The sequence below is a fragment of the Diabrotica virgifera genome, chromosome 3, assembly GCF_917563875.1.
Source record: "Diabrotica virgifera virgifera chromosome 3, PGI_DIABVI_V3a".
Lineage (NCBI taxonomy): Eukaryota > Metazoa > Arthropoda > Insecta > Coleoptera > Chrysomelidae > Diabrotica > Diabrotica virgifera.
In genome coordinates this window covers 102,790,191-102,805,604 of record NC_065445.1, presented here as the reverse complement: position 1 = coordinate 102,805,604, position 15,414 = coordinate 102,790,191, and the positions used below count along the sequence as shown (strand labels likewise).

At 32.9% G+C, this 15,414-nt stretch overlaps 1 protein-coding gene across 2 annotated transcripts in view; it reads left to right on the top strand.

Moving 5' to 3' along the window:
• The first annotated feature begins 228 nt into the window (after positions 1-228).
• Positions 229-15,414, top strand: part of LOC126881250 (lipase member I-like) — a 59,103-nt gene continuing 43,917 nt past the window's right edge. Inside the window, exon 1 of one of the 2 annotated variants that reach the window (XM_050645403.1) lies at positions 229-444. In XM_050645403.1, the coding sequence (XP_050501360.1) occupies positions 345-444 (100 nt within the window). In that variant the 5' untranslated portion in view covers positions 229-344. The remainder of the gene's footprint in view (positions 445-15,414) is intronic. The other variant, XM_050645402.1, reaches the window with a different exon arrangement.

Sequence of the window (15,414 nt, the reverse complement as noted above, 5' to 3'; positions counted from 1 at the left end):
ACCAATAATTTTTTTCATAAATTTATAAGTATGGTTTGTACGTATATAACTTTTTACTGATTTCTCTGCAATATTGATTGGTTCTTATTTGATAAAACTTAATTAAATGTCTAATATTTCAATTAAAATATTATAAAAATAAAAGAATCTATACAATAAAATTTAATTAGTAGTATTAATGTATAAATAAGAACTGAAAATAGACACTGAATCTAATTAAGCTGATAGCTTGACCTCAATAAATGTCCTAAACATGTCCTAAATATGCAAAATGATATATAATAAATATTATATTATATCATTTTGCAGAAATATTCTCATCACAATCACCGTGTATCTGCAAAATGTGTACGAATGTATCGGTCAAAAGCTGTAGAATGTTCATGAGGTTGCTATTAGTAAGTGCTTTATTTTCACAATGTTCCAGTGACCTAATGTCAAGGGGTAAGTCTAATTGATATAAAAAGAACTTATTTTATAAATATTTCAACTATAAGTACTCATATGAGAATTTTTTTTCAAAAAACTAATTTTGAAATTTTTTTAATGTCTGTTTTTGTACCCTATTATCTTCTACCCTGTACATTACATTTTATTCTGCTCTAGTCGCTCCTTATTCGGCCTCTTAGCATGTTTTCCGTAATTCTTCTATTCTCATTTCTACCGTTTCCAGCATTTTCTGCCTTTTGGCTCTATCAGGTCTTGTTTCTGATGCGTACGTCATTATTGGTCTTATAATGGCCGTATAAATGATTGATTTCATCTCACAGTTAATGTGTCGATTACGACATATAGCATTATGAAGGCATTCTGCTAATCTATTTGCTTTTTGTACTCAATCCTTAACTTCTTATATAAGGCCTCCGTATGGCTGGACAGTGTAATTCTTAGGTACCTACCTACTTTATTTCTATTTCTTGTCCAAAGCTAACTTCATCGACTTCAAGTTTATTTTATATTGGTTCCTTACTGATTACTATTGTTCTAGTTTTCTGAGTTGAAATGGTCATGTTAAATTATTTTGCACTTGTATTAAATCTATGAACTAGTTTCTCTTCTATCTTCATTTTGGTCTATCAAAAGAATTTTAATATTATTCTTCCCCATTTTATATCCTCTTGCTTTATTTACGCTCTAAGACTTCATCCATGATTTGATTGAATAGCATAGAGCCATATATAGAGCATAGCCCTGTGTCTTATTCCATTGCCTGCATCTATAAATTCCTTAAGGGGATGGGTACGTATTTTCGGCTGCAATGCTATTCAAATGGGGATTAATTTTTTTCGAATCCTGAGAAAACTAATAAGTATTTTTGAAAAATTTAAACGCAGAATTAAAGATTGCGTTATTAGCGAGGGCCGAAAGTCCCTGAGAACTTCTAGAATGTTTATTTTAATAAGTTACAAGAGTGAAAAACTAAGAGAAAATTTAGTGTGATTTTTAATTTTAAATATCTCATTGAAAAGAAACTTTTTATTTATTCTAAGGGACTTTCGGCCCTCGGTAATGAATTATTCTTTCATTCTGCGTTTAAATTTTTTAAAAATATTTATTGATTTTTTCAGGATTCGAAAAAAATGAACACAATGTCCATGGTAATATTTTCCAAATCTATCTTTGTCTTACAACGCACTCAGTCGAATAGAATATTGTCAGCATATTGTCAGTCAGACAGTGACATTCAGTGACAATTTTAAATATTTGACATGGCATCGAGAATATTTTGAGTTGTTGAATAAATAATATTGATATATAGTGTATTTGATAAATAATTTATTTAAGACGTGAACTTAATAAACAGTTATTTATTGTGTATTATTTGTGGAAGACCCAAGCAGAGAATACAACAGGATAATATATTTTGTGATCCAAGTAGTTTGTTGTTAAAGATGTTCAAAATTGTAAGCGTTCCATAGTAACAATATATTATTAAAAAATCACTTTAACACTTTTCCTCTTTTCTCGATTGAGTATTAGTTTTTGTTGTACATATAAATTATTACAATCACTGAATACATAGTTAGTGAAAAAATTATCACATTTATTAACTGAATTAATAATTTGCAATTATACAAATAACAGTTATCCAAGAACATTCAAAAGCCACCTCTTTAAGTTAATGATGACATTTTCAAGTAGAATGACATTCTAGTAATGTTTACATATCCATACCAGTGTGAATTTTACTACACGTAATTTGCCGTGTAAAGACATAAAAAGTAGGGATAGCCGTAAAATATTTGCGAATTATGTACCGATGACCTTAAGTTATCTATCTATTCTGAGTTCCATCTTATTGTTTTGATAAACGTTTTCAATTATTTTTGGAATATCCATCGGGATCTCTTTATTATTCAAGAGATGTATTAGGTACATCTTTAAGTTCAAACATTTTGTCTATTGTTATATTGATTACATATTGCAATAAAGGCAGTTAAAAACATCTCTATGCCTTATTATGTTAAATGTCTTCTCTAAGTCGATGAAACATAGGAGTGCCAGTCTATTGTATTCTAATGCTTTCTGTATAATCTCTAATCTGGACTGGTCTAACGTCAACTGATCTATTTCGAGCTGCCGTAAATAAAATAAGATGGGTCAATGTGGTCGCCAACATCTCCAGAAGATAGGCACCTTTAGAAGAAGAAGAAAATGTGTTTTATGACGAACATTGCATCTGCACTTGTCATAAACTAATTTAAGTCCTTCTTTTTAATTGACGATTATAGTATTTGAGCTGACGATCTCTAGACTTACTAGACGAAGCAACGAAGCATTAAACCTAGGAATTTTGTGCAGTAAGATGAATCGTCATGCAACTTTTTGCATTCGATTAGAGAGAGTGTCAGGCAACTTTGTGAACTAAATTCATCTAGGGCAAAAATTTTTGTGCATAAGAAAATGCATTTTAAAAGTGCATCCCGAAGAGGTGAAAATGAAAAATTTAGAACTCGGGAAATATTGATGGAAATGAGTTGAATTTTTATAATCTGGGGTTTTGGGGATCGCTGAGCACGAATTTCATATCGGCGATGGTCTCCAAGGTACCTGCTGCCCACGGTGGAACTCGTCGCCTAGAGTTTTATGTTATAATTATTAAAAATCAGTCAATATCCATTACTCGGGGCGTTTTTGGCGATGGTCTCCAAGATACCTGGTGCACAGGGTGGAACTCGTCGCCTGGAGTTTTATGTTATAATCATTCAAAATCAGTCAATAACCATTACTCTGAGGGTTTAGGGGGTCGCTGATCAAGAATTTCATGTGGTCGATGGTCTCCAAGGTACCTGGTGACAGGGAGGAGCTCGTCGTCTGGAGTATTATGTTATAATTATTCCAAATCATTTAAAAAACCATTAAGCGGGGGGTTTTGGGGGTCGCTTAGCACGGATTTCGTGACGGCGATAGTCTCCTGGGTACCAGGTGCCCAGAGTAGAAATTGTCGCCTGGACTTTTATGTTATAATCATTTAAAATCAGTCAATAACCATTACTCTGAGGATTTTGGGGTCTCCAAGGTACCTGGTGCCCGGGGTGGAACTCGTCGTCTGGAGTTTTATGTTATAATTGTTGCAAATCATTTAAACCATTACTCGGGGAGTTTTGGGGGTCACTGAGAATGAATTTCATGACGGTGATGGTCTCCAAGATACCTGGTGCCCAGGGTGGAACGCGTCGCCTGGAGTTTTACGATATAATCATACAAACTCAGTCAATAACCATTACTATGAAGGGTTTAGGGGTCGCTGAGCACCAATTTCATGTTGGCGATGATCTTCAAGGTACCTGGAGCCCAGGGTGGATCTCGTCGTCTGGAGATTTATGTTATAATTATTACAAATCATTTAAAACCATTACTCGAGGAGTTTTGGGGGTCGCTGAGCACCCATTTCATATTGGCGATGGTCTTCAAGGTACCTGGAGCCCAGGGTGGAACTTGTCGTCTTGAGTTTTATGTTATAATCATTCAAAATCAGTCAATAACTATTACTCTGAAGGTTTTAGGGGTCGCTGAGCACTAATTTCATGTCGGCGATGGTCCCCAAAGTACATGGTGCCCAGGATGGAACTCGTCTGGAGTTTTATGTTATAATCATTCAAAATCAGTTAATATCCATTACTCGGGGGGTTTTAGGGGTTGCTATGCACGAATTTCATGACGGCGATGGTCTCCGAGGAACATGGTGCCCTGGAGACCATCGCCGTCATGAAATTCGTGCTCAGCGACCCCAAAACCGCCCGCGTAATGGTTTTAAATGTAATAATTATAACATAAAACTCCAGATGACGAGTTCCACACTGGGCACCAGGTACCTTGTAGACCATTGAACACATGAAATTCTTGTTCAGCGACCCCAAAATCCTCAGAGTAATGGTTATTGACTGATTTTGAATGATTATAACATAAAACTCCAGGCAACGAGTTCCACTCTGGGCACCAGGTTAACAAGAGACCATCACCGTCATGAAATTCGTGCTCAGCGACCCCCAAAACCCCCGCGTAGTGGTTTTAAATGATTTGGAATAATTATAACATAATATCCAGACGACGAGCTCCACCCTGGGCACCAGGTACCTTGGAGACCATCGACCATATGAAATTCTTGTTCAGCGACCCCCATAACACTCAGAGTAATGGTTATTGACTGATTTTGAATGATTATAACATAAAACTCCAGACGACGAGTTCCATTCTGTGCACCAGGTATCTTGGAGACCATCGCCAACATTAAATTCGTGGCCGGCGACCCCAAAAACCCCCGAATAATGGATATTGACTGATTTTTAATGATTATAACATAAAACTCTAGGCGACGAGTTCCACCGTGGGCAGCAGGTACCTTGGAGACCATCGCCGATATGAAATTCGTGCTCAGCGATCCCCAAAACCACCGAGTATAAAAATTCAACTAATTTCCATCAATATTTCCCGAGTTCAAAATTTTTCATTTTCACCTCTTCGGGATGCACTTTTAAAATGCATTTTCTTATGCACAAAAATTTTTGCCCTAGATGAATTTAGTTCACAAAGTTGCCTGACATTCTCTCTAATCGAATGCAAAAAGTTGCATGACGATTCATCTTACTGCACAAAATTCCTAGGTTTTGGCCTTTTTAGTGCTTCGTTGCTTCGTCTATACTGTTTTTGAAGTTATTTGTGGTTTATTGTTTCCAAATTCAGCAAAAGGTGGCCTTAATAAAATATATGTACAGAGTGTTTGATAAAGAATAGGCTATAGCTTAACCTTAGATTCCTGAGCTTAAAATAAGTCGATTTAAGCTAACTTACTTTAGTACAAAAGTTTATAATAATCGAAATAGTCAAAATTAAATTTTTATTTTATTTATTCTTGAATATTTCCTGACAGGCATGGGATAACAACACGAAATTTGGTAAACGGGGATTTTTTGGGCGAGAAATCTAAATTTGCTACCAAAAATTATACAGGGTGTTTCATTAATAATTGTCCATATAGTAACTGGAGAAACCTTAGCACGAAATACGAAGATTTAACCTAAAACACTTAATTAAAATGTGGTTCCTTACTGAGTTACAGGGTGTTTTATCTAAAAATTTAAAAACTATTTTTGCTTAGAATTTTAAAACTATTTGACGTATCCTTTTCATACTTGGCAGAAAGTGCGACTACTATACAACCTACTAAATTATGATAAACATACGTTTCTAGCTACTACCAGAGGCGTACGACAGGGAATAGTGAATGGTTCTTCTTCTTCTTCTTAGCCTTCTATCGTCCACGTTTGGACATAGGCCTCTCCCAACTCCTTCCATCGGTCTCTATCCTGAGCAACATATTTCCAATTCGTTCCGGCTACTCTTTTAATATCATCAACCCATCTCATCTGTGGTCTTCCTCTCGGTCGTTTACTTTGGTAAGGTCTCCAATGTTGTATCGTGGCATTCCAACGTTGGTCTTTTTGTCTAACAGTGTGGCCTGCAAAGCTCCATTTAAGTTTGGCAACTTTTGTTGTTATGTCCTCTACTTTTGTTTTTGATCTTACCCAGTCGCTCCTCTTTTTATCTGACAGTCGTATACCTAACATTGCTCTTTCCGTAGCTCTTTCTGTTGTAGCTAGTTTATTCATATTTGCCTTGGTTAGGGTCCAGGTTTGACACCCATATGTCATGATAGGAAGGATGCACTGGTTGAACACTTTGGTCCTCAAATATTGATGTATTTTGCGGTTCTTAAGTATCCAACCAAGTTTTCCAAATCCTGCCCATGCTAGTCTTGCTCTCCTATTAATTTCCGCACTTTGGTTTTCTTTGTCAAGTTTCAGGATTTGGCCTAGGTAGATATATTCCTGGACTTTTTCTATCTCACTGCCATTTATAGTTATGCGTCTGGGGTCATCTGTGTTTGTCATTATTTTTGTTTTCTTCATGTTCATTTTTAGACCGACGTATTGGGAGCTGCCTGCGAGTTCCTCTATCATAATTTGCAGTTCCTCGAATGAGCTCGCTATAATCACAATGTCGTCAGCGAATCTGAGGTGATTTAGCTTCTTGCCATTAACGTTAATGCCATAGGTTGACCAATTTGTCGTTTTGAAGACGTCTTCTAGTGCTAGGTTGAAAAGCTTTGGCGATATTACGTCTCCTTGTCTCACGCCTCTCTTAATAGGGATGGGATTTGTATTTTCGTCTAGTTGTACTATCATAGTTGCATTTTCATATATATTATGTATTAGTTGTCTATATCTCGAATCTATTCTACAATTATTAATAGCTTGTTCTATGGCCCACATCTCGATACTATCAAACGCCTTTTCATAGTCTACGAAGGCAAGAAATACGGGTAGTTGGTATTCATTTGCCTTCTCTATCAATGTTCTCATTGTCAGCAGATGGTCTGATGTACTATATCCTTTGCGGAAGCCAGCCTGTTCCACTGGTTGGTAATTGTCCATTTTGTAGGTCAACCGGTTGTTAATAATTCTCATGAATAGTTTGTATACTTGACTGAGCAACGATATCGGTCTGTAATTCTGTAGGTCACATTTGTCCCCTTTTTTGTGTAAAAGTATTACTAGACTTTCGTTCCAGTCTTTAGGGATCTTGCTATTATGGAGACATTTATTAAATAGCTCTGTTAGTATAGGGATTGTTATCTACTGTCTTGCTTGTTTTCAAGAGCTCGGCAATTATACCGTCCTGTCCTGGAGCTTTATTATTTTTTAGTTCTTTTAAAGCTCTTTCTATTTCGAATCCCTTTATATTTGGTAGTACTTCTGATCCCACGTTTTTTATTTTTCTTTTGACGTTCTCCTTTGTTGATTCATTAGGCTGGCTTTGCGAGCTGTACAAGCTTTTGTAGAAGTCTTCGACTATTTTTGTTATTTTATATTTGTCCTTCTCTTCCTTACTATTGGCGTCTTTAATTTTAATGATTTTTTGAACACCCAATGCGGGTCTTAGACATTTTAAGCCTCTGTTGTTTTCAATGAGTCGCTCTATTAAGTTCTCGTTCCATTTTTGTAAGTCGCGTTTTAGTTCTTTTCTAATTGTTTTATTAAGTTCTATGTATTCTTGAGTATGGCGTTTGTTTTGCGTTAGTAGTTGTCGTCTTTCCGTCATCAGTTGTTTAGTTTCGTTGCTTATTTTGTCTTCTTTAGTACTTGTTTTCTTTGCGACCTGTAGTCCGGCTTCGAGAAGGTTCTTATTGATGTTTTTGTTAATTTCGTCAATTTCATCTTGATTATGTGAAGGATCATATTTGAACTTATCCGCTAAGACCTCTCGGAATTGCTCTTCATTTGTTTTTACTTTAAAGGCATCTATTCGCGTTGTTTTTTTAAATATTCTTTTCCTCTCTTCTTTCATGTTAATATTTATTTTTGCTCTAACTATACGATGGTCACTACCCGTTGTTACGTTGTTTATTGTTGTTACGTCTTCGAATATTCTGAAGTGAATGGTTAACCCTTCTCAAATTCTACGCCACTGGTGTAATTACTATTTTAGTGCCATTTTTAGATTCTCCAATACTTTCTACGTAAATAATATACTCCTCATTCGTAACGATAAAGTCATTAGTTTTCGAGATATTTGAAGTTAAATATGAAACGGCACAGTTATTTTGATCAATTTATGATATTATTCATATGATTAAAATTTAAAAATTATTTGTACCCAGTACTTTAAAACTATTTGGCGTATCCTTATCCTACTTGGCAGAAAGTGTAGGTACTGTACACCCTACTAAATTAAGATAAATAAACATTTCTAGCTACTACCAGAGGCGTACGACAGGGGATAGTGGCTGGTTGACCCTTCCCAAATTCTACGCTACTGACGAAATTGCTATTTTAGTGTAATGTTTTTATTTTTCAATACTTTCTATGTAAAGAATGTACTCTTCATTCGTAACGATAAAATTATTAGTTTTCGAGATATTTGAAATTAAAAATGAAGCGACACAATACATTAATCAAATAACCGTGTCGTTTCATTTTTAACTTCAAATATCTCGAAAACTAATGACTTTATCGTTACGAATGAAGAGTATATTATTTTCATAGAAAGTATTGGAGAATACAAAAATTGAACTAAAATAGCAATTCCGCCAGTGGCGTAGAATTTGGAAAGGGTCAACCATTCACTTTCCCCCGTCGTACGCCTCTGGTAATAGACAGAAACGTTTGTTTAACATAAATTAGTAGTTTGTATAGTACCTATACTTCCTGCCAAGTACGAAAAGGATACGTCGAATAGTTTTAAAATGCTGAGCAAAAATAGTTTTTAAATTTTTAGATAAAACACCCTGTAACTCAGTAAGGAACCACATTTTATTTAAGTGTTTTAGGTTAAATCTTCGTATTTTGTGCTAGCGTTTCTCCAGTTACTATATGGACAATTATTAATGAAACACCCTGTATATTACCTAAAGTTCGCCACATACGTCTTACAGCGCTAATTTAATCCGTTCAATTTTTTTTGATCCCCCACTATACATACTATTTGAATCAAAACTTTCATTCTCTAAATAATTTTACTTAAAAAAGGTATACTACATGCATTTCGCTAAACTCAGCCGTTTTCGAAATAAACGCATTTTAAATCTGCCATGCAACATATTTTTTTGCATAATATCATTGTAGTTACACCCGAAAAATAAACTTGAAACCATAATAATTGTGCAAGTTCTCATGTTCATGTCATTGCATCGCAAATTCCATTTGAAGAAATTTCGGATAAATTTTTGGAAATTATTATGGTTTTAAGTTTACTTTTCTGGTGTTCTACAGTGATATGCAAAAAATTGTATTGCATCGCATATTTAAAACGCGTTTATTTCAGAAACTGTATAGAGTTTAGCAAGATAAATGTAGTATATCTTTTTTAAGCAAAAATATTAAGAGAATGAAAGTTTTGATTCAAAAAGTTTGTAGAGTGGGGGATAAAAAAATTGAACGTATTAAAAAAGCGTTGAAAGACGTATGTGGCGTCCTCTGGGTAATACATCATTTTTGGTGACGAATTTAAATTTCTCATCCCAAAAAACCCCGCTTACCAAATTTCGTGTTGTTATCCCATGGCTGTCAGGAAATATTCAAGAATAAATAAAATAAAAGTTTAACTTTGACACGTATTTTGAATATTATCAACTTTTGTTCTAAAGTAAGTTAGCTTAAGTCGACCTATTTTAAGGTTAAGCTATGGCCCATTCTTTACCCACATAACAATTTCATGTTCTTAGTAGATTCATAGAACATACTTTTCAGAAAAAGTATATACTGAGAATGTGCGTAATTACCATTGCGAATGTGCAGAGCAGATACTGAGTATATACTACATTACAGTACTTAAACGTTCTATGTATATACTTAGAATGTACTACCGCACTTCTTTTCAGTATATACCAAGAATGTTCTTTTTAGAATATTCCAAGGACGTGCTATAAACCTTCTATGTGTATACTTAGAACATACTACCGCACATCTTTTTAGTTTATACCAAGAAGGTACTTTTTAGAATATTCCAAGGAAGTGCTATAAACCTTCTATTTATATACTAAGAACGTACTACCGCACATCTTTGTATGGGAAGAATATTATATTTTTAAGAATACATATTCTATAAGAAAGTGCTATCAAGTGCTATATTGCTTAGAAGTATGTTTTCAGCATCACCTAATCTCATCTTAGGTTCTACTGGTTCTACCAAATATCTATTTACATATTTTAATTGCAAATGAGAATGTAGTTAGTACCTACATTCTACAATATTACTTAAAAAGTAAGTACATATTTATAAATTTTAGTTATTTATATAAATCATTATATAATATTTAGCTAAACTAAACTATGCATAATAAGTAACTAAAATTTATATAATACTTATATGTACTTACCTATTTAAGTAATATTGAGTTATCAAAATAGATTATATGTATTTTGAAGCACCGCAAACAAAATAAACAGATTATGTATGTTCTTTAGTCCTAGTACTACATCATTCGCCTTCATCCTTAACACTGCCTGCATAGATCCATAGATGATACAAATAATGAAATAATGCCTGTTTTCTTTTTCATATCCATTCAGGTAAGAATAGAAATGGTCAGAATATGATGGGGGGGGGGGGGGTTATGAATGTATTGTGGAATAACAAAATCGGTGGTCAGTGTTGCCAAACGGAGAGAAATTTCCCTTTTTGCGGAAATTTTCAACAGAAAAGGTGATAAAGGGAAAAAGTTAACTGAAAAGGGAATTATTGTTCCAGTCCAAATTGTAAAATATTAAGAAAAAATCAAAATATTTGAAAATAATTCAACATATCTTCTCAGATTTTGTAAACAGGAGGGAAGTTTTTTTTATAAAAGTGGGAATTTTAAAAAGGTAAGTTGACGGAAAAAGCTTACTCGACGGTTGGCAACGCCAAAGCCTTTGGTTGCTTTGGTTGTGCAGTTTGGCACGTTTTGGTTCTGCGAAATGGCCTATTGAATTGAATGTACCTAAATTCAAATTCCAAGGATGTAAAAATACTAATGATTCATGATAAACTCGAAATGGTAAAGTCATTTCAATTATGAAAACGAATTTTTAATAGTATCTATGTAAACGTTAATACAATTAATGTTTAAACTTTTTTACCCTACAACAATTTTGAAATGAAATTCGTCCAATACTACCTACATACATAAATTTTATTAATTATGTATTCTAAAAAATAACGAAGTTGATAATCTATAAGGCTAATATTATACTTCCTATACATACAAATTATTTTTAAGATATTTTAAAAGTATCTACTTATAAGTATGTGTTAAGAATGTACTTATAAGTATGTGTTAAGAATATTCTATAAAGGTATATTCTAAGAATAAACTTTTACGAATATTCTGAGATCCTACGTACACGAATATACTTAGTATATTCGGTACGAGAATATACTTTGAAGTATATGCAAAAAACATGAAATTTAGAATGTTTTTTAAGGTAGATGCTATGCTTGTACTACACATATACTAGAAAGAATATACTCCGACGAATGTTGGTAGTATATGCTTAGAACATGATGCGAACATCATTGTTATGTGGGTACTAAACACCCTGTATATCTATTGAAGCCGAAAGCCCTACTTCGATAATATTGATGCTAAGAATTTTCGCGTTACCCTAGTAAAATTGAATTTTTTTAATGATGAAAGCCATCCCTACTAAAATTTATAACAAATTAATGTTTGAAAATAATTCATAAATAACTCGTAAACTCCGTTCGCTTAACTCGGACGCATTTTGACAGATTCAGAGTACGAAACATAGGTACAACACAAACAAACATTCCTACTCCTACCTCACACTATTAACAGCTCAAATAAACTTACTCTTTTATTAAAAAAAAAGAAGAATTATTGGAAATAGTGGGAGTGTATACTAAATTCATATAATTTTGTGGAATTGATTTCCTCAAAATATTTGTATTTTGTACAATAAATCATTTTCTCATTTGTTATCAATATCTCATTTGTTATCAATATTTGTTATGATGTAAATTAATTATTGATTGACGTAAGATTTATGTTGTTTATATCTGTTTACCTTTAACAATACTGGCTATGAGCACGTATGCTTGGTGTATTATTTTCAAGTCACGTCTAGTCTATCAAAATGTAACTAATTTTGCAAAAAAATAATTACTAAAATCAGTTGTGTCTGAGATTAGCGAACTGACTATATATATATATTTTTCGCAAAGTTCTTTTAACTTTCATTTCGTATCAAATGGAGCATCACCAATGGAAATTTGGTTATCTGTGCATAACAACAAAATTACTAATTGGGTAATATAACTGATAGCCTTGGTCCCCATTGAGATAAAATAATTGTCTGTCTTCTTGTAAAACTAATTTAATAAGGTCATTCATCTTAATTAATGTGTATTAATAATAATTTTAATCAAAAATTTTTATTGTGACTTCCTTCTCGGAAATCTATAAACATCAAATCTACAAATCAACTTTTACAAGAATCACAACAAAACTTGATAATGATGATACATTGACTAAAGTCTAGTCCAGTTTATTCCTAAGAATTCCACGCATTCTGGTATACAAGAATATATTTACACTGTTACGGATCTAATCAAATTTCATAATCAACAAATAAACTATAACTGGCAAGACAGATGGAAAGTATTGCCGAATACTTCAAATAACCACTATTACAAGATTCATCCTATGTTACCATCCTTAACAGAATGACCACATATATATTCCAATATAACATAATATCTAAACGATCAGCTGCAACTATCTTAAGACTAAAAACTAGTCACGGTGCTGTTCCAGCTCACCTGGCTAGATCCATTAAAATTATCGAATCAGGAAAGTGCTCATGCGATAATGTTTCCCAGTGTGATATTAATCACATCCTTTTTGGATGTTATAAAAATAAAGCACTTTCAGCTATATTTTCTGAAAACCTTGTAAAAAGTAATGTGCAACTTCCAGTAAACATAACCCATCTCCTGTCACTCAATCAGAAATCAATATTTGAACTCGTATGTAATCATCTATACGCTTCCGGACATATAATTTAGATTTGTAACAGTCAAGTTTCAATTCGTAAATATACCATATATAATATAACTTAAAATATGATAATATAACCATGCAAAAATCTGTGGCAAATGGACTAGTTTCCATGCCAAACATCACCACCACCCTCATCATCATAAAGTCTAGTCAGTACAAAACTAAATGTATCAGTTACAATGGAGTTATAACAATATACACATATATCTATATCACATTCTTCTACAATATCTGTGTCCAATAAGAGTATCCAAATAGTTTAATCTGAGAATCGATCTTTCAAAATTAGGAATACCAAAGAATCCCAATGCTCAAAATATATTACAAAATCTTCCTCATGAATAACTACAGGCAGTGATTAATCACTTGAATAAAAATGAATTTATGAATTTAAAATAATTTGACCCGCACTTCTCTTAAACATCCGCATCCCCCAATTGGTAAATCAAGGCAACATTTAGGTTTGTGAAAAGCTCCGCCATTGACCTGGAGCGTCAAGTCTAAAGTCTAAAAGTCTAAAAGTCTAAAATTCCATTGTTTTGCTATTTGTTTTAAACTAGTACTACTCACAATAAGTGAATTGCATATTTATTGTGTATAGGTAATTATGCGGGACCAGCGCTCAGTGTCAGAAGCAGAAGTTAGAACTGGAAAAATACATAAATAATGAAACGTGAAAGTATTCGTCACTTCAGTTTTTTAGGCTTTTTAGCGTTGCAGCATTGCTTAGAGCAAGACGTACTGCAATACAATCAAATATACTATGCACAAGTATGAAAGCCAATAAAAAGAGAGAGAAGAAGAAGAATGATTGTAATAAATATTTTGATCAAGTTTTGGGCTCTGCTTTATCTACATTATGCGCGAAAGTATTTATGGGAGACTGAAACCAATTTTATTTCTAAACACATTTTAAAACTCACAATATGATGGAGATATAAAGGGTGGTTCATCTTATTCGCCTCGGTCTCTGTACGGAAAACCACTTGATATTTTAAAAAAATTTCTTCACAGAAATATACAGGGCCTTTAATACTACAACCTAAAAATAATGTGAATTATAGAGGGTGTTCCAAAAAAAAGTGGTATATCAAAGTTATATTTTTTCTTATGGAATGCCCTATATCTGATGACATTATTAAATTGACCTTAAAAAATAAGCTATACTTTCATAAGGGTTCCCTATACCTAAATACAGGGTGTTTTGATTTATTTCGATTTTTATAAAAATGTAAGGTTTTAGAAAAAAATAAATATTTACGAATCTAAGAAACAGTAACAAATTCTTTCTTGGATCTTAATAATAGACTATTTAGCATACTTAAACAGATGCTTATTGCAACAAAATTTCTTACAGGGTGGTCAAAATATGAGATTGTTCTATTAACAAATTCAAGCTGTAATAACTTACTTATTTTAAATAGAACACCCTGTATCTTACTAGTCTATCGCGTAGAAAATTTGCTTAGCTTTCAATTTTTATTAGGGTTTCCTATACCTATCTTTTTACAGGGTGGTCAAAATATTAGATTTTTCTATTAACAAATTCAAGCTGTAATAACTTACTTATTTTAAATGGAACACCCTGTAGCTTACTAGTCTATCGAGTAGAAAATTTACTTAGCTTTCAATTCTTATTAGGGTTTCATATACCTATCTCCCTTCATTTTTTAAATATTTAAAGATTTCCTAATTTGTAAGCTTTAAAAATTAGAATTACATAAGTACCTTTGTCGTGTTTATGTACAACACATCACCAACACCGGCAATATACTTAGACAAGATACTGTCATTAATAATAAAATTTTCATTGTTATCATGTAATCACACAGAGTGTTGTATTATTTTATTTGATTTTGGCCTACATGTGAAATTGAATAATACGTTTATTTTAAACTGCATACCCTATATTAGATGCCGTATTCAGGAAGATATTTAAATTATATTTCATTCCGTATAAGTATTTTCCATATCTTAACCCAACGGTTATTAAGTAAATTTAAGAACGCCACTTTTTGTTTGAATCTTTAAATCGCAATTACAAACAATTAAATGCAATGGCTACTTTGACGAAAACGAGCCTATTGTACAAAAATATGTAAACAAGGGTATTTACAGAATAACATGGGAATTTATATCTACAGAATAACATGTGTATTGAGAATGTTAACATGGAATTGAAGAGATTTTAAATATCTACCATTATAAAGAATAGAATATCGAGTATGTCATTTAAAATAAGAACACTCTGTGTGATTAAATGATAAAAATGTGAATTTTATTAACGAAACTATCTTGACTAAGATATTTAAGTATATTGCCGGTGTTGGTGATGTGTTGTACATAACCAC